Here is a 21062-nt window from a genome sequence, read left to right as displayed (position 1 = left end):
TTGAAACCTATAATCATTATTTTTGCGTGATTTACAAAATACTCTTGTCATTATTTTTACTGCTCTCGTATTTTTTGTTGTTTAGCTTGGGAAAGAACGCATTCTTTAGTAATGAAGAAGGTGTTACTACGCGTAGTACGAGTAACCATAAATTCACAGGACGCGTAAAGGCCAAAGGTCATAATTCCAATTACGGAATAGTCGCGCGTGCGCAGTGATGGCGAATTCTGGAGACTGGTAGCGATTTTTGAATCACTCACCAATAGGAGTTCACAAGGCTCACGCTGCTAATTTAGCCTATAAAACCGCGCCCTTTTCAGATTCAAAGTCAAGCGCTGGCACTTTTCACTCTGCGTTGGATGTGAGAACATGAATAAAATCATGCATGAAAATATCGAAGATCTGTGCAAGCCCGCCCTGTACCGCGCTGTGGCCGCAGAGTTTTTCGGGACTCTGTTTTTGGTCTTATTCGGGTGTGGCGCTATTGATAATAATGGAGTTGGAAGTTCTACTGTTGTGCAAATTGCTCTCACTTTTGGACTTGTTTATGGATCAATGGTATGGTGTTTCAATCATGTAAGTGGTGGACATTTCAATCCGGCGGTGTCCGTCGCGGCAGTGGTTTGCCGACGGGCATCCGTCGTCAGAGGACTGTTCTTCATTATTGCACAGTTAGTGGGTGGAATCGCTGGAGCTGGAATTTTGAAAGGATTATCCGGCGTGGATAATGCTACCATGGGAGTTACAGTGGTGTTCGCCCCATTGATGGAGGCTCAAGCCTTTGGCATCGAGCTACTAATCACATTTGTGTTAGTGTTCGTCGTTCTTGCCTCCACCGACGATAAGAGAAATGACCTCAGTGGGTCTGCTCCTCTTACCATTGCTTTGGCCGTCGTCGCCGGGCATTTGTTTGCCGTAAGTTTAAACTTTTATATTTTCTTATTTTAAGATGTCAGTCAGATATATAGCGCATGTGTCAGTTATTAATCAACACCTCCTAAGACTTATGAGTTTTGCAGAATAATGTAAATGACAAATTTGCCAATTTAATTATTACATTAATAAAGTCATTAGTACGTAATGAACGTGCATGTCATTGATTTGAAATCCTTCCTCTCAGCACCTGGCGCCAAAATTCTTTGTCACTTCTGAAGAGTATTCGTTCGTTTGATTTCCGCGCCCTTCAGTGACTTTTCACACCAGAACATCTGGCGTACGAATACCCAATGAAATGCTCTGGTTTCAAATCTAGACGCTATTTTTCTGGCAGAATTTCGTATCGTTGCTATGTCTTAAAATACGGGTTCTGTAAATTATATTTTCAGTATTATGAATTTCGTATCGTTGCTATGTCTTAAAATTCGGCTTTAATTATATTTTCCATAAACATTATTCGCATAGATTCCAAAGAGAGCTACGCGCCATATTGTAAATACCATACGGCCCAAGGGGTTCCGATTTACTGCTATTGTCGCTCTTGTCAATTTTTAACAGGTTGAAATTAAATTGATGTAATACAATTGAAACCGCCCACATAATGGGCTGGCGGCCATTGTCATAATGTGTCTAATTGTACTGGATCCTGTCCCTATAATTCTCATATATCTAAATCTAGTGTGTTTTCTTCCTGTATAAATGGAGGTAGATTATTTGCCCAGCGCTCCTCGTCAGATGAAAATGTGTTATTATAGAGGCAGATTTCTTTTAGACTGACTACACTATTTACATGTACTATAAAGCACTATAAAGCCATTTCTTCACCAGTTGTATGTCTCTGTAAATTATTTGTAGAATATTTTATAAATTATATATGTTGGTAAAAAATTACCAAACGGTGGAAACCGTAATATTAGTTGTAAAATGAAAATTAAAAGTATTCGATTTTACTTCAGAACTCCCATTCAGAAACATTAAGTTCTTTTAATAACGGTTTAAGCTACCGTAAAAAGTCATTTAGAAATTTTGATTTCAAACAAAATCATTGTAAATCAACTACGGATGCAATAACAACGCTCAAATGATGGATGTAAACGGCCAATTTATTTAAATTGGCTGTGTTTCCATGACAACCCGTTAGTTTCATCAGCGTATTTTGATACGCATTGTCCCTAAGCCCTTAGGAAAAGAATCATGTCATTGTCAATTTTTGAAATCTTTACTCCATTAGGGACCAATATTTTCCCTTAATAAAACCTCGCTACCATCCATTAATTAGGCCTTGAACTAAAATACTGATCGATTTTCCAGTTTTCTGTTGATGTGATATCAGTGCCAATGTTATTAAATTGAATCAGTGTACAATTAACTCCAGCTGATAATACCGTTATTTAAAAGACTTCAGCAGGAGTTGATTTTCAAATCCTTTGTTGCTAATGAAGGGAAAATTCTGTACCGTACTTTTCAAATTAAACGCCCGAATCGGTGCTGAAACAATGCGCCTAAGGTTTTGTTTTGACTGTGAGTGTCATTTCACGCATATGTTATACGAAAAGATTTTTCTATAAGATTATTTCATAAATATATAACTTGTGATATTTTCAGTGTGTTGACGAAATGTCAGCGTTAACAGAAAAATTGTGCCACAATATCTCACTGATTTTATGCATTTTTCAGTTCCGTTACACCATGGCCAGTATGAACCCAGCCAGAACCTTTGGACCAGCAGTCGTTCAGAACAGCTGGGCAAACCACTGGGTAAGTTTGATTTTTAAAGCTCGCAAGGGATTTGTCATACATGGGTTTCAAAAAATGTGAAACTGAGGCTGTAACCAACTTGCACTAGTGCATTGCTTTAGTCGACCAACAGCGATTCATAGCTAATAAGTTTTGTTAAAACATAACTCCTTATGTAAATCACCAGCCCATAGTAATTGCTATTGACTGGTCTACTCTATATAGTTCAACACTTACTTTTTTGTGCTTTAGTAAAAACTTTCTGATGTCGTGTAATAAAACACTTATTAAATGGCTTACCAGTCAGTAAGTGTGTATTGTTACACGGCTTCTTATATAAAATCGCCGGTTAATAGTTTGAGCTATTGACCAATCTGTTTTCAACACAGATTTGCATAGCTATTGTGATGTCGTGTAATAAAACACTTATTGAATGGTTTGCTGGTCAGTAAGTGTATATTTTGACAAATACAACTACCCGACATCAAAATTGTTTATTCAAATATTGTATTTAGTATTTTTAGATCTATTACCTCCCTTTAATATGACTGTAACAAAGGCTTTAAAACTTTGGGGATGTGGGGGGATGCTTTTTTATTACGAACAAACTTTATTCATACACTAATTCTTGTCAGTGATATTAGTAAAATTTACAAATCGTTTGTGACTTAAAACTCGTTCCAAGTTTCTAGTGAAACTGTCCCGGATAATTTTATGCACAAACATTAATGTATGTGGTATTTACACGTATCATCACAAAATCACAAATCATCCCCTTTTTTTCCTAAATAACACTCATTATCTTCTTTCATATGGGAATATTTGTAGTTTATTGCAAAATTATCTCATTATGCGAGCATACATAAAAGCTTTCATAGAACACTTTCGAAATTATTTCGCCGGTATAAAGGGAGGTAATTTGCCAAGGAAGCGAACAACTTTTATGTATCGTTTAAAGACTGGTTATCGTTTCGTGCACAAAGGCTTTAAAACATGGGGACGTTCAGATTATTTTTATTTCTTATCTCCGAGAAATACTAAAGAGACATTTGTATCGTGTTGAAAACCCACTTGATTCTTTTAACGCAATGTCGCGTTTAAATAACTTAAATAACGTTACTGTTGGAATAAAACTGGTACAATTAACCCAGCTCAGAAATGAAGGACGCTGAAGGGATTACGGTCACTGAAATTGTAGAAATATCTGAAACTATGACTAATAAATCCTCTGGACCAATGGCTGTAATCCTCTGGAACAAAGGGAACTTGATCTGTGTTTTCCCCAGTTTCCTGTAACTTTGATTCAATACAATGTCATGCGACATGCAACAGCTGTCCAGTATAGAGTGTAAAAATGTCGAGAAAAAAAAATAGGATTTTTATCGATTACATGATTAATTTGCCCAAAAGTGCGAGTATAAAAACCGTTGGTATGACATTATCCAAATTGATTCTTTAATACGCATATTGCCATTAATTTTAGCAACTGTCCAAAAGTATGATGGTACTGGATTAAGATAATGGATGCGGGATAGAGGAGAAACGTCAAAGACCGCATTACAAGTGTTACTGGCCTGTGGCCAGTAAATGGCTCTGGTAAATGAAAAGTTCCCTTGGTGCGCAAAAAGTTTAAAATCACAATCTATGGTTGGGGCGCATTTCTGGAATATTTCTGCAATAATGAGTGTTTAAGTACTTTGATTAAATACAGGGCAGGGATTGTTTATATTGGAGATGATGAATGCCCTTGCTTTCATAAACAGACATGTATGGTGGATGTAGATACAAAGAACAGCCTATGGGCATATGGTTCTTTTAAACAAATTTGTTGAATAGATAAACGTCTGAAATATGTGGTCTTCGAGTAACCACCGTAACGTTAGGACTGGCCTACTTATTCAGTGCCAGTTAACCCCGAAAATTATTTACAAATTTCGGCGTTTTCTTATATATATCCAAAGAGGGCCAGTATTAGGTACGCGCCAATGTAGCGTATCATAGATGGAAGCCGCATTAACTTGGCCAGTTATACTTGAGCTCTACATTAGTCATATATATATATTGCAGTTTTGAGTTTTGCGTCTGTTCGTCTTAAAAGAATATCTACTTGTGTATGCCTCAAATCTATCTTAATACTGTACAATACCACATCTAGTCTCAGTATTATCTAAAGCGAGTGCCCCGCCCCCCCCCCCCCCCCCCAACGTATCTCTTTGTTCCTTTTTCAAGTCAGAATTTATCTGCAAAATAGTCGCCCCCTCCCTCCCTCACCCCCCACCCACCCCAAACGTATACGTACAGCTTTGTTCCTTTTTCAAGTCAGAATTTATCTGCAAAATAGTAGCATCTATCAAAAATCCTAACATCGCATGCATTTCTTCCAAATATTATTGCAAAATTGAGACGGTTTGTTTACAGGGTTTTGTGTGTAGTTCTTTCGGTCATTAAATCTCAAGTGGCACTTATCACAACGGTATGTTATTCTTATGATTTTGGTTTCCTCCCTATAAAAATGTGAACGAAATATCACATGGCGTATCCATAAAGGAATTTGACCTTCGTAATTTCTGACAGAAGTCGTATTTTTAGATATCTTGCGGTTTTCAGCATGATAAGGGTTAGCTCTATACAGAATGAAAAATAAATCATTAAATTTTATAAGTTTCGGAGTTGTTCATAAGTAATAACTAGAGACGTTTAGATTTCTTTATACCTTATCAATCTTATACATCTAGCTTGCGAGTGTATTTCAAATCTTAAACTGTCGGCAATGTCTGGTTCTCATATCAAGCTGTTTTATGTTTAAAAGAAATATAAATATTTTCTCATAATTCATAATACAAATAGGAACGGATACAAACAATGGCAGATTGCCTACATTTTACGAAGAATTGGTATTTTTGTAGATGAGATTTTCTTGTAAAGATTGTCTTAGGTCCAATTGTTTTTTTTTTCTGTCTATGTTCCTATTCCAGCATGCTATTTTTACATAACCGAATAAGTTTGTTTTATCTATTCAATCGAGACTTGGCAAAATTCTGGTTTGAATGATCTACCTTTGTTCCTTTATCTCTTAATAGTTTAACTGAATTTCTAGTTAAAACACATTTTACACTTAAATGACGTCACGTTAACGTGCGATGACGTCAATGTCAGTGTCTTTGTTGCGACCAAGAAATAGCGCTACTATACTTCTACTACTGTTTTAGATAAAGGGCATATTAGAATCGAAATAATGTATAGAAAAATCGTGTTTTACTTAACTAATACACTCAAAATTGGTTATACGTCGGCAGAATAATTCACATGGGTTACGCCTTTTCTCGCGTATTAATAACGTTAAAACATAGTTTTTGTATACATTATTTCTTAAGTCAAATGCATTCAAAATATATACAGCAAATATCCACATTTATTTTGTTCTTGAACATGAAAATAGAATAATTTAAAATTGGTCTCCCTCGAATATTATATACACTTGTAGCTGAATTTGATCTCATGAAAATTCTAACACCGTAATACTACTCAAGGCATGTGAAACAGCAACCACATGCAGCGGATATTATTGATGTAATTTCGTAATGCAATTTCCATATTAAAATAAGAAAAAATGTGGTAACATTTCAGCTTTTATTGCTTATTCGAGCAAGCGTCTTCATCTAATAAATTAGATTATGCATTAATATCACACTGGTTTCATTTTCAATCGCAATCCTTCATCCACAGATGCGAAAACAAGAGGGTAGGGGGTCCAAATATTTCTTAATTGGAAGCATATGCCACTTTTACTTGCTGGAATGTTTTCTAATTTCGGAAGTAGATCAAAGGGGTTTAGCGTATCTCAAGTATGTCAAGGGGCAAAATACGAAACCGCGGTTGTAAACATGAAGTGTTCTTTAATGAGTAAATGTTTATCGAGTAAGGTAGCCCTTTTTTTCCTTAATGCACGCCATGTGAAGACATTCCATTTGAAACGTATTCTTGCTTATGTGTCAAGTATTTGGGTCACCGAAAAAAATTCTATGATTATTAGTAACTGTTTAATGTTTATGAGTGCGCAGCTCTTTTTTAGTTATAACATGGCATGTGAAAAAAAAATCCCGCTTGAATGTCAAGTATTGGGGTCATAGAAAGAGTCTGTGAAAGTCATTAGCAGATGCAAGTTTCCACAGGGGTAAAAAACAGAAAACACCATAGCCCACTATAGTGAGAATCTGGCCAGACAAGTTTCACGTGCAAATGAAATTTGAAGCAAACCAACATTAAAAGTCAGTGTAAATCCAATCACTACCAATGAAAACAGATGGCTTTTAAGATAACGGACTTTCTGCCAACGCGTAGCGTTGCCCCTAGGGGTCGCTGGCATGTTAACGCGGCATAAATTAGCGGCACTGTAATAATGATATCCTTGAGGAAGAATTTCTGTAAATTCGTTAATTAAATGCAACAGAATCTTTTTTTTTTTCTCAAATCAATTCAAAATGCTACTGATTCTTTTTATCCTATTGTTACATCATTTTTAAAGATTTTGTGCTCAGCGGGGGAGCACATCTGCATTTTTATAACCCCGTTATCGATTTTTGCTCCCGAACACGCGTTGCTAAATAACAATGAAATTTAGCGCTTCATTTGAAATTCCGTACACGTATACAGCATTCGCTGTGTTTCTGCCAGTAAGTTGATGAGTCATCCTACATTGAAAATGGTTTTCAAAATAAGTGTGTATAGAACCCTCCGTACCAAAACCTCCCCCCCCCCCTCCCCCAAGCCACTCCCCTGCCTCGCTCCCACCTCCTCTACATACACCTTTGTCACCATTTGCAATACACACAAAGGCGGCTCTCCGATTTCTCAAACTCCTTTTTTTTATAGGCAGTTGCCGCAAAAGAAACTCTGTATACGGTGATGAAACATTTCTTATCACAAACATTGATCATGTATGTAAGTGCCAAAAGTGTCACATTTTATCTAAAACTAATGTTTCTATGATGTGAAAGACAGCTTATATCACTGAGAAAATATATAACGAATGATTTTATCGATAAGTCAGAAGGATTACCGCAGATAACAAGTGAGGTGATGATTCTGATGAGGTCATAATTGTTTTAACGAGATCGATAAGCGATAATTGATTCCGAGATCGATAACCGGATAGAATATAATGTTACAAAATTTATTATGCCTGTACATTTACTAGAAATATGGCACTTTGCGCAACATGTTTTTACATATCTAAAGATACCCATATATATCAAAATTTAAGATAATGGCACAATTAATAAAAAAGGTGACGGGTCGGGGTGGGGAGGGATGGGCGTGTAAATGAATGATCGACTATGTCTAGGTATGCATGAAATATTTAAAAGAAATTTCAAAGGATAATTTCTTTTTAAAATGCCAGTTAAAAATGGTAAAAAATCAAACGAAACGCGCATAACAGGTTTAAGAACTGAAGAGTTAAATAAGGTGGAATTTTGAAGCAGACATGTCAATTGAGATGAAAGCATTTAAACTTCTTCAATTTTCTGTAAGCACAATTGTGCTTCATTTGTTCCTTGTAAAATAAATTGCTGCACAAATTGTTTCAAGTGCATACAGAGATGCACCTGTTAAACGGTTCATCTTGAATTAGTTCAAGGAAATGGGTTAATTGGCAAAACAGTGCAGCAAAACCACTTCCGTTGATATATTTTAAAACAAGCAGACGATATTTAAAAACACGCAGGCGATATTTAAAAACGACGCATCTGTTTCCTTACCTGTGATCTCGATATAATAAAATCAGTAAATAGTCTGGTTTTAGGGCAAGATAAATATCATATGATATGTTTTGATATTATTTAAAGATTATTAAGTTATTAATTATATTGTTAAAATAAAACAGTTATAAAAACGATTATAACTTCAGCTCTGTAAAGAGGACCAAAAAATAAATGAACATTCTTGAAAGAACGGTGTTAAAGTGTATCTGTGTGTACGATGTATCTAGATTAGGACAAGATAAGATAGTTTTGAAGCTAATTTCATGTTTTATATCTTCAAGGTTTTGATAACCCAAAGCAGAGTTCCGCTTCTCGTATTTGATGCTGTTGATATTGGTTTCTCTAGCATTCTAAAATCCTTGACTAAATTTTAGCTGCTCGTTCAAATACAGGGATTAAAACGAGAACTCGTTCACTCGAGATTCGACGCTTGTTAACATAGTTACTAAAATGTACTTAGTAACATTTTAGTCTTCTTCAAAATTTTTCTATTTCATTAATCGTGTTCTGTTTTATTTGTGTTATAAGAAACCGGCAAGTCACCTGCCATGTTTTTTTCTGGATAAAGTACATTTGTAAAATGACTTGCATACCGCAAAAGGAGTTCAAGGTTGAGGCAATGGGTGGAGTTAAAGTATTAGATGTAAACACTCTCATTATGGGGGCGAGCGGAACTGAGTAGGATTAATTAAGATGCACATTTCTAAACATCTTTGAGTATACTCTCAAGATCTGAGATGCGAAAAGATGTTTTCATTAGAGGTAGAGTAAGTCTTAACATACAGTTGCCGCACCTGCCTTTCAGTATCACTATGTCCGCACATGCCCTTCACTATCACATCGCGGAAATCAGCTATTAAGCATTCCGGGGCAAATTGAGGCAAATTTACAAGAAAATTAGATTAAAGTATATACTTGTTGCAGTAAAATTCCCGCAGTAAATGCTGGAAAAAAGGTCATATGTTGAAGGCATGCATTTGTGTCGGCAGCAAAATTGCCAGTTAAATTGGCTATTTGATATGATAATGATGTATATTTTGATACTAAACATACAGAAAATCCAGACCCATTAGAATAAATTATAGCAGCAATTAAATACATGTTTATTTCGTGCGACATTCAACAGTCTGTGGCCATTTCGGCAACATTTCCTGCCGATCAGCATAATTTTGGTACTGACTGATAAGCATAAAGCATAATGTCTATAGTGACTCTCCGATGCCCTTACTGGGTATCAAACGAGTTGTAGATACCAGAATTACACTGATACATATACATTTATATTGTGGTTTTGCTAACTAGAAATAATAATTTTGCATTTTTGTCATGTTAGCTTTGTTAAAACTTCGTTGATAATTTATTTAGTACGAGTCTCAAACATGTTGTTAATTGATATATGACCTCATTGATTCATGAAATGAGTGAAATAAAGGATTTTGATTCGACTTTGACTTGACATAAAGTTGAAATATATGCTAAATTAAAAATCGGACATATTTTCGTGTTACCCACATGGCCAGTTTCTATTGAACATTTTGCATTTTTTTGTTCGCATTAACCATTCTACTAAATAATCCGTTTGGAATATGTCACAAACAATTATAATAGTACACATCATTTTTGGCGTTAAAACAAAACAATGCCCATTTATGAACCAATTTAGTGTGATTTATGCGACCAGAGTAGTTTTACTCACATGACTGAGATACTTCTGACCTTAAAGTTACGCATTGATAAATCCATACTAATGAAAATGTCGGTCAAAACGAAGAAAATGCGCGACAAAAATGTGATTTATTATGATTGGTATTTGTGTGTAAAAACGAGGAGAATGGTTTGAAATACATTTACATATAATGTGAATGAAAAAATATTCAACTGCAGACAAGACAGGTCGGCATAACGATGGAAGGGAGATAAATACCGTGTACTATATAATAACACGATATATACCAATACGAGTTGCTCCTCTTGGTAAAAAATTGTGAATTCTGCTTCAATGCTAATTAAATAAAGTATCTCACTGTTTTATTTTAGGTCTACTGGGTTGGACCAATCATCGGAGGTCTTGTTGCTGCTTTGGTGTACGAGTACGTGTTCGCAGCCGGTGCAAGCTTCAGCAGGACCAAGAAGTTCGTTCTCAAGCACAGAAAACCAGCAGAGAAGCCGAAGACAACAACGAACCAGGAAGAACTGAACAGTAGTAAAGCCGGACTCATTGAGGTAAGCCAGTGAAATATCCCTAAACCATAAAGAACTACGTCGGCGTATTAACACGTTCGCACATAGGATGACAAACCAACAGTTGTGTGTTTGGGCATGTTCACTGATCAATAATTTGATTGAACAACAAATCTGACACGTTCACGACCAGGCAACCCAATTATGCAATACACACAAAGGCGACGTTAAATCAAGTTTCAAAGTTTATTTCATTCAACACTATCAACTCTCAGTTTGAGAAAAATACATTCATATATATCTAAGACATAATACATGAGGGCAACAATAAAAACTACTTTATCCAGAAAAGAAAACGGATATGGGATATATGATGCTGCGGTCTTTTTTGGCCTTAATTACTAGTCGTATCTGTAGAAAAGTTAAAAATAGATCATGTTCCAAAGTGTTGATTTTGTGACATAATGTTATGAAGCAACTTAGTATTTTATTCAGGCACCTTCTGTCGACAATGAAGGCGACGTGAAAACACCATTTATTCAGACACCTGCTGTCGACAATAAAGGCAATGTTAAACTCAATTTATTTTATTCAGGTTCCCACTTCTTGCAAAGGAAGCAATACTAAAACATTTTTTGTACATAAACATGCTGCCGACAATGAAGGCGATGCTGTTTTTTTTTACAAGTACCTGCTGCCGGTTATAAAGACGATGCTATAACCTATTTTGATAATTTATAAAGACACCTTCTTCCGACAATAGAGACGATGTTATAACCCATTTTATTGTTTTATACAGGCACCTGCTGCTGACAATGAAGGTGATGCCGTTGTGGAGATGGAAAAGATTGAAGAAAAGAAGGAGGAAGAAGCCGAACCTGCCGAGGAGAAGCCGGCGGAGTAATACAGTCACATGGCACCGCATATGGGCGGAGTCGTCTTAAAATAGCGCAGCTCTCATGACAAATTATTTTCTTGAAAGAACTTGACAAAAATAGTAAAACAATGAGACTTTTGAAATTATAATATGAAACAAGAATTAATAATTATATGCATGACAAAACCTACATTAATCCAGATATTTCTTTTTTGAACAAAAAAAAAAACAACAAACGAAAAGAACACATGGTAGATATTGGTGCATACACTGCCATTTTCATAACTAACAGCGATACCATCAATATCGACATCATTCGCATCGTCTGCATCTCCAAACATCATCATCATCTGAAAACATTATCATCATTATCATCATCATCTGCAATCATTGTCATCATCATTATCATCATCATCATTATCAGTTTACCAAAACTATCAACATCATTTAATATAATGTCATTCTTTTATACTTAAGTGCCATTCAAATAAAGTTAGTTTTGCGACGAAAAAAAAATCTACCTTATTAAAGTAAGCCTTCTTGACATTTTGGTGGCAGCTTTTCATTCTTTGGTTAATACTGAAATAAACACGTCTTTTCTCTTAGATAAAAAAAACGAGACAGATTAACGAAGATGAGTACATGTAAAACAAAGCGAAAAAGAATGAATGCGACTTTGGGAGGCTGTATAGTTTTCTTATTGTTGTGAAAAGAGAAAGTGAGAATTTAAATGTCTGAAAAAATGGCGAGTGTGCGAAAGCGAACAAAATACCTCCTTTATTATGTATACTTGTTTTCTTTCACGTTCGTTTTTACATAGCTTAACATTGTATGTACCTATGTATAAGTCAAAAAACATACTACTTGTATTATTTTGTATATATATTATAATATTTAATACCGGTAATATATCGATAGAGTCTCACTTTTACAGATACTAGCAACTGCGGAAGTACTGGAAATATTAGAACGGAAAAACCATAATTGTCATAGCTATGCTTGGTTCTTGGGTTTTAGTTTATGTATGTAATTCGGATTCACTTTGGGTTACACAATATTGTCTTTGCCCTGCACGTTTTCATTCGAATTTAAAAAAGAAGTATTGAAGTAAATTACTTAGTTCATGACAGTGCAAAAATGATCACGTTCAGTACCATGTCCGTTATTTAGTACGTGAACATCAATAGAATACGATTACCAACACGATTTTTTACATCATATCTGCAATTTTTTCCATCATAAAACCAAAGAACCAAGTATATAGTTTTATGACCTTTTCAAAACCACGCAGATAGACTAAAGTTTAACTTCAAAATTCAAAGCAGTTAAGAACCCATTGTTTAATTTCCAGCATCGGTGTGGTAGCAAATTTCGGCACCCCAAATTTCGGAGGCATAATATTCTTACGAAAAACATAAAAATATTCAGCAATTTCGTGTACTATTTTGTTTCTAGATTTTGTTTGAAATATAATTTTACGCTAGTCATTCTTTTTGAAATTTTACCATACCATACTTAGCTTAGATTCTATGTATTGTCTTAGAATGTGTCTATAATATAATGGATTATTCTGCTGCAGAATATTATGTTTTGATATAAGTGTTCAATAAATCAAAAACAAATAGATCTTCGTTGATTTTTATGGCAATTCATGTAATATTAAACCCTTAAAGACTATACAACAACCTGTGATATATCATTCCGGTTCCTATATACAGAAGAAAAGTTCAGGACAAAGCATTGAAACTAACATACTCTATCCCTTACCGTGCTAAATTTCTTTAATGAACTTGTCCATCTTTCAGTTTGGACAGCATCATTAACTGTTAAAAGGAGTGAATACCAAAAGATACTGACTGAATGGCAAACAGTGCAGATCATGATCAGACTGCACGGATGTGCAGGCTGATCCAGATCTACACTGGTCGCAAAGGCAGAATCAATCGTGTCCAGCATGATGAGGGCTAAAACTAATAACAATAATGCCAATATTTATCAATTTATGTTTCGTATAAGGATTATGGAATTTATTTGCTAAATCTTCAAAGATTTTTTATCTTTTCTTATTTCTCTTAGAAAGTATACAAACCTATTACATTTCCGGAAAGGTCTATCAGCCAGTGGAAACTGGTATACTATTCAATTTGCGGAAAATGTAAACTGATCTACTAATATGCCATGGAAACTGATATACTAATATGCCATGGAAACTGATCTACTAATATGCCATGGGAACTGATATAAACTAGCATTCCTGTCAAGCAGCCCTAACTAAAATCTTTGACGACACGGTTACAGCCATTGACAATAATTGAACTATTTTGCTTGATCTATCCAAAGTCTTTCATCTGATTAATCATACTATAAAAATGTATACTATTACGTAAATTAGAACAATATCATATAGGTAGTACCCTTCATCTTGGTTTGCATCCTATCTTTTCCGTTGTATGCTCGGATCCAAGTGTGGTATCTATCTTCCGGTGTTCCTCAAGGCGCAGTGCTCGGCCCCTGTAATTTTAACCTAAATAAATAAATTAACTGCTACTATCCACATGTATACAGCCCTTCCTATGTCCTATTCATGGTTAAGATATTGTCTAAAGACATTAACAATATTGATACTGGGTGTATAAATATATTCTATATATTATACTAGATTTATATAGAGCGTTATTCATGATAAACACGTTCAAAGGCGCTTTATACCCCAGTCACACATACGGCGCGGATAGCTACGGATAGTTACGTAGTAATCCGTATCGATCCGTACCTGAGCCGTTCGGATTGATACGGATTACTACTTTAAGGTACGGCTCAGGTACGGATCGATTACGTTTCTATCCGTCGCTAGGCGTAGCTATCCGCGCCGTATGTGTGACTGGGGTATTACATAGCACAAAGGCAGTTACTGAGGGCGACAAATTCATCCTCTACTGGTACAGACACAGTGTGATTTGAACAGAGCGACAGAAAGCCCCCAGAACAGAGAGAGAAAAATCAGTTAGATACAGGCTTGCCTGGCTAGCTTAACCTAGCTCTTTGCGAATAGACAGTCTGGTACTTTTAACCTGCCCGGTGTGTAGCACCGATACACGGGAGGAAGAACCAGTACTGGCCTCTTAATAAGGTAGAAGACGCTCGAGCGCATCCGATATTTCCAGTGCCTCGACCGGGATTCGAACCCCGGACCTGTGGATTGACAGTCAAGCGTGTTACCGCTAGATCACCAGGCCACCCATAAATAACTGTATTTCAATAATTCTGCCAAAATACAGTTATGTATATAGTATCAAAACACAAAGTTATGCAGGTATATAATCCCCCTGCCATGAAGCACGTGCTTGTAGCACAGAATAAAAATTGCTTGGAGTTACTAAAGACAATATTTAGTCTTGGAATACACATGTTGTAGAGATGGTACCTAAAAAATTCAAATTCATCCGTACAGTTTTTTCCAGAGTGAAGTGATAGCTAAGTGCACCAATTTACTAAATATATTTATGCTTTTCCTCCTGTCCATGTGAAAAAAGAAATATTTGATATTTAACAAATAACCTTCTAAAAATATCTGAAGCAAAAATGGACAACTCTTGTAATAACAGTTTTTCATTGATTTTTTGATTTCCCCAGTTATAGTCTATATCAAAAGTCCCAACAGCTACATAAATTCAATAGAGTAATAGTGTAAGTTTAATCTACTTTCAACACTTTGAAAGAACCTATACTGAACTTTCTTTTGTCTTTTAGTAAATTCAAAATCCAAGACTAGCCAAGAGTCTAAAACTCATGAAAAAAATCATGATGTTGATAATGTATTTATTAATTTACCTCTTGCCTCGCATTAAACTATTTCTAACAGTACCTACAAGGAAATTTTCTACAATGCTTATATTTGACAACCCTTTGACTGTTGTTGTATTATATGGGGCTCATTAGAAAACATTTTAACAAGAGCACCGCCAAGCGGGGCAATATACGCCGGAAGGGTTACATCAGAGGATGGGAGCAAAATTTAAAGCACTTGACTGTTGAAGCTCAAAGGACAGGAACAACAAAGGGAAGAAATTCCCCAAAAAATCTAAGTCCAAAAAAAAATCCTTACAAGGTACAGGTATGTCAAAATACACCTAAAATTGGAGGTACCATCCATGTTGTACCACAGAAAAGTGGTCTCGTTTTTTTCCTATGGCCAATAATAAAAATGTTTCAAAATAAGCTATTTATAGTAACATAAAAGGGAAGTAATTCCATGAAAAAATTATTGTAAGTGAACAGAAAAGGAATCTGCCAAATAAAAACAAGTGCACTGCAATACAGAGCAATATACACAAAGCAAAGTCATATATGACCTTTGACCCCTAAGTGTTACCTTGACCTTGAAGCGAGCCATCCGAAACATGCGCTCTGCACGTCGTCTCGGTGTGGTGAACATTTGTGCCAAGTTTCCTTGGAATCCTTCAAGCAGTTCAAGAGTAACAGAGCGGACACGAAACAAACTGATATGACCTTGGACCCCTAAGTGTGACCTTGACCTTGAAGCGAGACATCCAAAACATGCGCTCTGCACGTCGCCTCGGTGTGGTGAACATTTGTGTCAAGTTACTTTGAAATCCTTCAAGGGGTTCAAGAGTTACAGAGCGGACTCGAAATTGCTAACGGACGGACGGACACCGGGGGTATAACATAATACGTCCCTTCGTGCGTATAAAAATGGCAGCAAGGTTAATTCTTGATAAAGGATTCGATACTCTTTCTTTCCTTAAATCCCTTGAAAGGGACTAACCCGCATATTTCAGGCAAACAATAATTTCTCTCAAAAAATCCATAAAACGTGAGTACACTTAAAGTGATTAGTGGTACAAACTTATGACATGAGCCGTGCCATGAGAAAACCAACATAGTGGGTTTGCGACCAGCATGGATCCAGACCAGCCTGCGCATCCGCGCAGTCTGGTCAGGATCCATGCTGTTCGCTTTCAAAGTCTATTGCAATTAGAGAAACTGTTAGCGAACAGCATGGATCCTGACCAGACTGCGCGGATGCGCAGGCTGGTCTGGATCCATGCTGGTCGCAAACCCACTATGTTGGTTTTCTCATGGCGCGGCTCAGTCATAAGGTTTAAACTCGTCTAATAATTACCATTGGAAACTGATATACTATTCAGTATATTTAGTCCTAGGAAAACGTAAACCAAAACGCTTATTAGCCTAAGAAAACTGATATAATCTTTAATCCGAGGGAACTGTAAAACTGTTCTATGAATTAACCCACTCGAGAGCCATGAACACATAAAGGGAAATAACACGTACATTAATGAAGATACTGTATGGAAGAGTTACTAACCTGATATTGTTTTAGGATCGAATACATAGGCGTAGGAGCAGTGGGATGGGGGCCTGGGGGCCGCCCCATCAATTTTGAGAACGGGAGTGGGGGGGGGGGGGGGGGGGGCAGCATTTGCTTTGCCCCCCCCCCCCCTCCCCATGAAGGAAAAAACAGTAGCAGTAGGATTTGGTGAAATATGTTTTGTCAATAAGGGGAAGAACGTTTTTTTTTCTTGCAGTTACTGTTAGTTTGCAGTTGATCTGATTTGCAGTTGATCTGCAAAGTGTTTTATACTGTACTTCTACCCAGGTGCCCGCTCGTGCCTAAAAATATTCGGAGGGGCAACTGGGGTCATCCTCCATCTTCAGTTCTTCAGAAGCTGGAAAGTCAACATTTGACCAATAATTGTGTCAGTGCGACGTTAAACCCAACAAAAATCTGCTTTGAATAACATTTATGCAGTAGTGCATTTATCACCCCAGCTACGAGCTGCATAATATAGATCAGGTAAAACCATTAAATCAAACGTGGAAAAGTCAAAATCCCCCAAAACTTTTCATTTTGAGATTAACAGACCAAGTGCTACACCAGTTGGCAGACCGGATTCTTGAAGTTTTGTCCATAATATAGCCTACTACTATCATTATTTATTATGTCTTTTTAAAGTCAATGAAGTCTGCAAGTATACTTCCTGTCTTTTATTTTCTTGTTTCTATAACACTTGTAAGACTTAAAGAGTATGGACATTGTACTTCTAACTTTAACGAAACCATTTTGTTCACCGTGCAGGATACCTTCACTGTCACAAAAGTTAATAATTCTTTCATTTAATTTACAAATATACTACAATAAAATTTCTACGTTGATGGCGCATAAGTAATACCTGTCTTTAGGAGCTATTTAATACGTTCTCTTTTGCCCGTTCGAACACAACGATCAAAATGTTAAAATACCTTCTAAGTACAGTACAACCTCTCCAGAGCGGCCCTCTCTTAAGCAAAAACCTCCCTATAACAACATCATCAGTATTTACCTAAGCTGAAATATACTACCAAATTTACTTCTCCAGAACAGCAACCTCTACATAACAGTCAATATTTGTATCTACCAAAGAGTGTTGCTCTACAGAGGTTGCACTGTATTAGTTTAACATTTCAGTTTTACGTAATTCGCTCAATAAATTAGAACCATGCTTTATTTCCAGAGCCTTTTGCTAGTAGTTTTAATGACGTATGCATGAATGATTAAATAACCTAAGCAATTTGACCACCTCGGCGTTTCTGCTACGCAATAGATTATTATACGGCGGATACGGAAATACTCGATGTTTCACGATTGTGATATCAGCAATACCATTCTGTACACAGAGCGTGACGTCGCTACTTTCCCGTAGTTTACACAATGAGCAAACTGCAAGCAGCGATTATCTCCCCTACAGTACACCATGACATGATGTCTTGTATCAAAACTTTTTTTTTCTATGCATTCATTGTTTCTAACATCAAAACAAGTTATAACAACCGACAAAATCACAAACATATGATGTGTCGTCCCCCGATTCATTCGACGTCTCCTGGTGAGTTGCGCATTACCTCTGTAGTAATGTATAAAAAGCAGGGCAGTTACATCACTAAGATTTTTCTTCCCATTGAAACACAATTTATTTTATTTATTTGGGTTTTACGGCGCACCAACACAGTATAGGTTATATGGTGCCAAACAGGACTACAAATTTTGGTTTCACAACCATTGAAACACAAATAACAATATACATAATTCACATGCATGTTGTCCAATTAGTTGATCGTATCATACAAAGTTTCCACTATATACATATAGGGAAAAGTGACCACGCCCTCTAGCTGCCATGTTATCGTCCTTTTATCATATGTGCGATCGTCAACTGAATTTGACTATATAGGCAATTCTACATTTTTGATATTTTGATTGTATGTACATAATAAAATATATCTAATCCCTATCTCGTTTGAGCAGACCCGCATACCCTGCCCTGTCCTGTCCCGCTCCGTCCCGTCCCGTCCTATTTCGCTCCGCCACTCTCAACCCCATCTATCCTTTTCTATTCTGGTCATTGGTCTGAGATGATCCAACCCAGTTGCCTGCCTGAATGAACCCCAATTAAAATAACAATTAACCGTTATATGGACAAGAGTATTCAGACAAAATACTTTTTAATCGGATGAATTTCTTTGAGGAAAAAAATTTTCCACGGCCTTATCCGACAGTTTCAACAAAAAGTAAATGTTTATCTTATTGCAATGTATAGCACACACAAATTATATTACATGCTATGCCAATAATATTTCTGCTACTCCTGAAGAATCATTACTATTTCTATATGAAGTTTCAAAGCACGAAAACCCTGAGCAAAACTATTTCAATATCTGATGCGTACATGTTGGGGTTGACATTCATTTTTCCTACGACACTATATGCGAGCTTCCACTCAAAACTATTGTACTGTACACTGGCTGGATCATCCCCGCCCCCCAAAATGTCAACCATACGTTTTCTTTTCTGTGCACATAAAAGCTCAATGCTTGAAAACATTTCTCCTCGCTTCGCTCGCACATCATTTATAATTGTTACCAATACAATGTACAATGATTTAAGCCCGTGACGTGAGCATACATGCCGATGATTCGCAGTGATTGAACTGTAAATTATCGAATTACTGCTATATATATCATTGCACATGACATTTGAATGAATATTTTTTCTGTATCACAAGTGCAATTCCACACTGGAGCATGAACATATTCACAAGAGGAACCCAGATGGTCAGTGAGCAACCATGTCCAGCATTATTGCCTTAGTGTGTACCTGGTAATGGCTGATCATTGAAATGCGATAAACATTATGATAAAATGGGCATTAATGTCAGGGAAAACCACAAGACTCTGGAAGCTAATTTATAGCCAAGTCGGCCCTTTAAAAGCACCTCGTTTCCCTCGGCACGACGTCATTCGTCATAAATATTAATCTAGGCAACAAACAAAACTTTTCTTTAAAAGTAGCATAATCATTATTCAAGTGATGAATATTCCCATTGGTGTAGGAGCGATTTCATTAAGCTGGGGACCAGTGGGAGACAGAGTATGAATTAAAACTACTGAAAGTTGTAAACAACCGAAATAAACGGCACAGAATTAAATTCGTATCGGTACATCTACATACTCTCTCAATTGAGGGGAATGGCGGTGGTCTAATGGTTAAGGTCTCGGCCATTCAACACTAAGGTCGTAGGTTCGAGCCCCACTGAGGACATGACAATGGATTCTCATATCACGCCTGTACTGTTTTTTTTTATGAAACGAACTCGAGAATGGTTCAAATAAGCTTGAAGCTTTCATCACAATCGAGCTAAAATAAATCAGTAAAACTTTATTTAGTCTACTGTTTTTCTACGAAAAATCTTTTTTTGTGTGTCAAACTTTGAGTGACCAAAGCGTATGCTGGCCCCAACTCCCACAGTTGCACCCCGCCCTTCTTCCTATGCCAGTGATTCCCATGTTTTGATTTTGTCACAGTCATGTGGGTTCAATTTATAGACTCGTCTGCCAATTAGGGGAATCAGCATGATTTTCATTATAACCGAACTGAAAAGTAATGATTATTATTATATACCTTACTATAAATAGTAACAAAAAGCCGTTTAAAACGGTCATTACGTTCTCTATTGACGTATCCATAATGGCGCAGTGCGCCTCTCGCGCCATAATCATAATGGCCCCGGGTAACCGGAACGTCAGCGCGTTCGGACGTTGACGTCATGTACCAACGCCATTATGGCTGGTGAAAGGATGCTGAATCATTTTCAGATAGATTGTCAAATACTGATGGCACTGTTGATGAAAAAATCAATACAAATGATGCTTAGGCCCTATAAGTTTGTAGAAAAGATATGTAAAATGAAAATAATAAGATGAGTATGAAGCGAAGGTATATAATAAAAAGGACAATAAACGATTGGTTGTGCCTTCTAGCCATAACGGCACACCTAATTTCATAATCGCCCTCGGGCAATTATGACACTAGGTGTGCCATATGGCAAGAAGGCACAACCAAGCTGTATATTAACCTCTTAGGAATGGTGTAGTGGTAAATCTATTGCCTTTCACTCGAACGGTCGGGGTTCAATACTCGGACGACGCCTTTTTTTCAGTTAACATTTTTTAAATACTTTTTATTGCGTGTAATTAATTTCATTTCATAACAT

The 21062-nt window shown here is 36.5% G+C and overlaps 1 protein-coding gene across 1 annotated transcript; it reads left to right on the top strand.

Moving 5' to 3' along the window:
- The first annotated feature begins 248 nt into the window (after window positions 1-248).
- LOC123549276 (aquaporin-like) lies at window positions 249-13117 on the top strand. The gene is made up of 4 exons (XM_045337219.2): window positions 249-915; window positions 2614-2694; window positions 10473-10658; window positions 11416-13117. The coding sequence occupies exons 1-4, from the start codon at window positions 370-372 to the stop codon at window positions 11518-11520; spliced, it is 918 nt and encodes a 305-aa protein (XP_045193154.1). The 5' UTR covers window positions 249-369; the 3' UTR covers window positions 11521-13117.
- Window positions 13118-21062: the final 7945 nt, after the last annotated feature.

The sequence above is a fragment of the Mercenaria mercenaria genome, chromosome 6 (assembly GCF_021730395.1).
Source record: "Mercenaria mercenaria strain notata chromosome 6, MADL_Memer_1, whole genome shotgun sequence".
NCBI lineage: Eukaryota > Metazoa > Mollusca > Bivalvia > Venerida > Veneridae > Mercenaria > Mercenaria mercenaria.
Note: the sequence above shows the minus strand (reverse complement) of the source record. Positions and strands in the feature narration are given on the sequence as shown.

Bases quoted from the DNA above. Each gene is read 5' to 3' on its own strand.
- LOC123549276 (XM_045337219.2), top strand. From the start codon at position 370: ATGAATAAAATCATGCATGAAAATATCGAAGATCTGTGCAAGCCCGCC. The intron at 916-2,613 runs GTAAGTTTAAAC...TGCATTTTTCAG, and splicing joins TCGCCGGGCATTTGTTTGCC to TTCCGTTACACCATGGCCAG. The intron at 10,659-11,415 runs GTAAGCCAGTGA...TGTTTTATACAG, and splicing joins GTAAAGCCGGACTCATTGAG to GCACCTGCTGCTGACAATGA.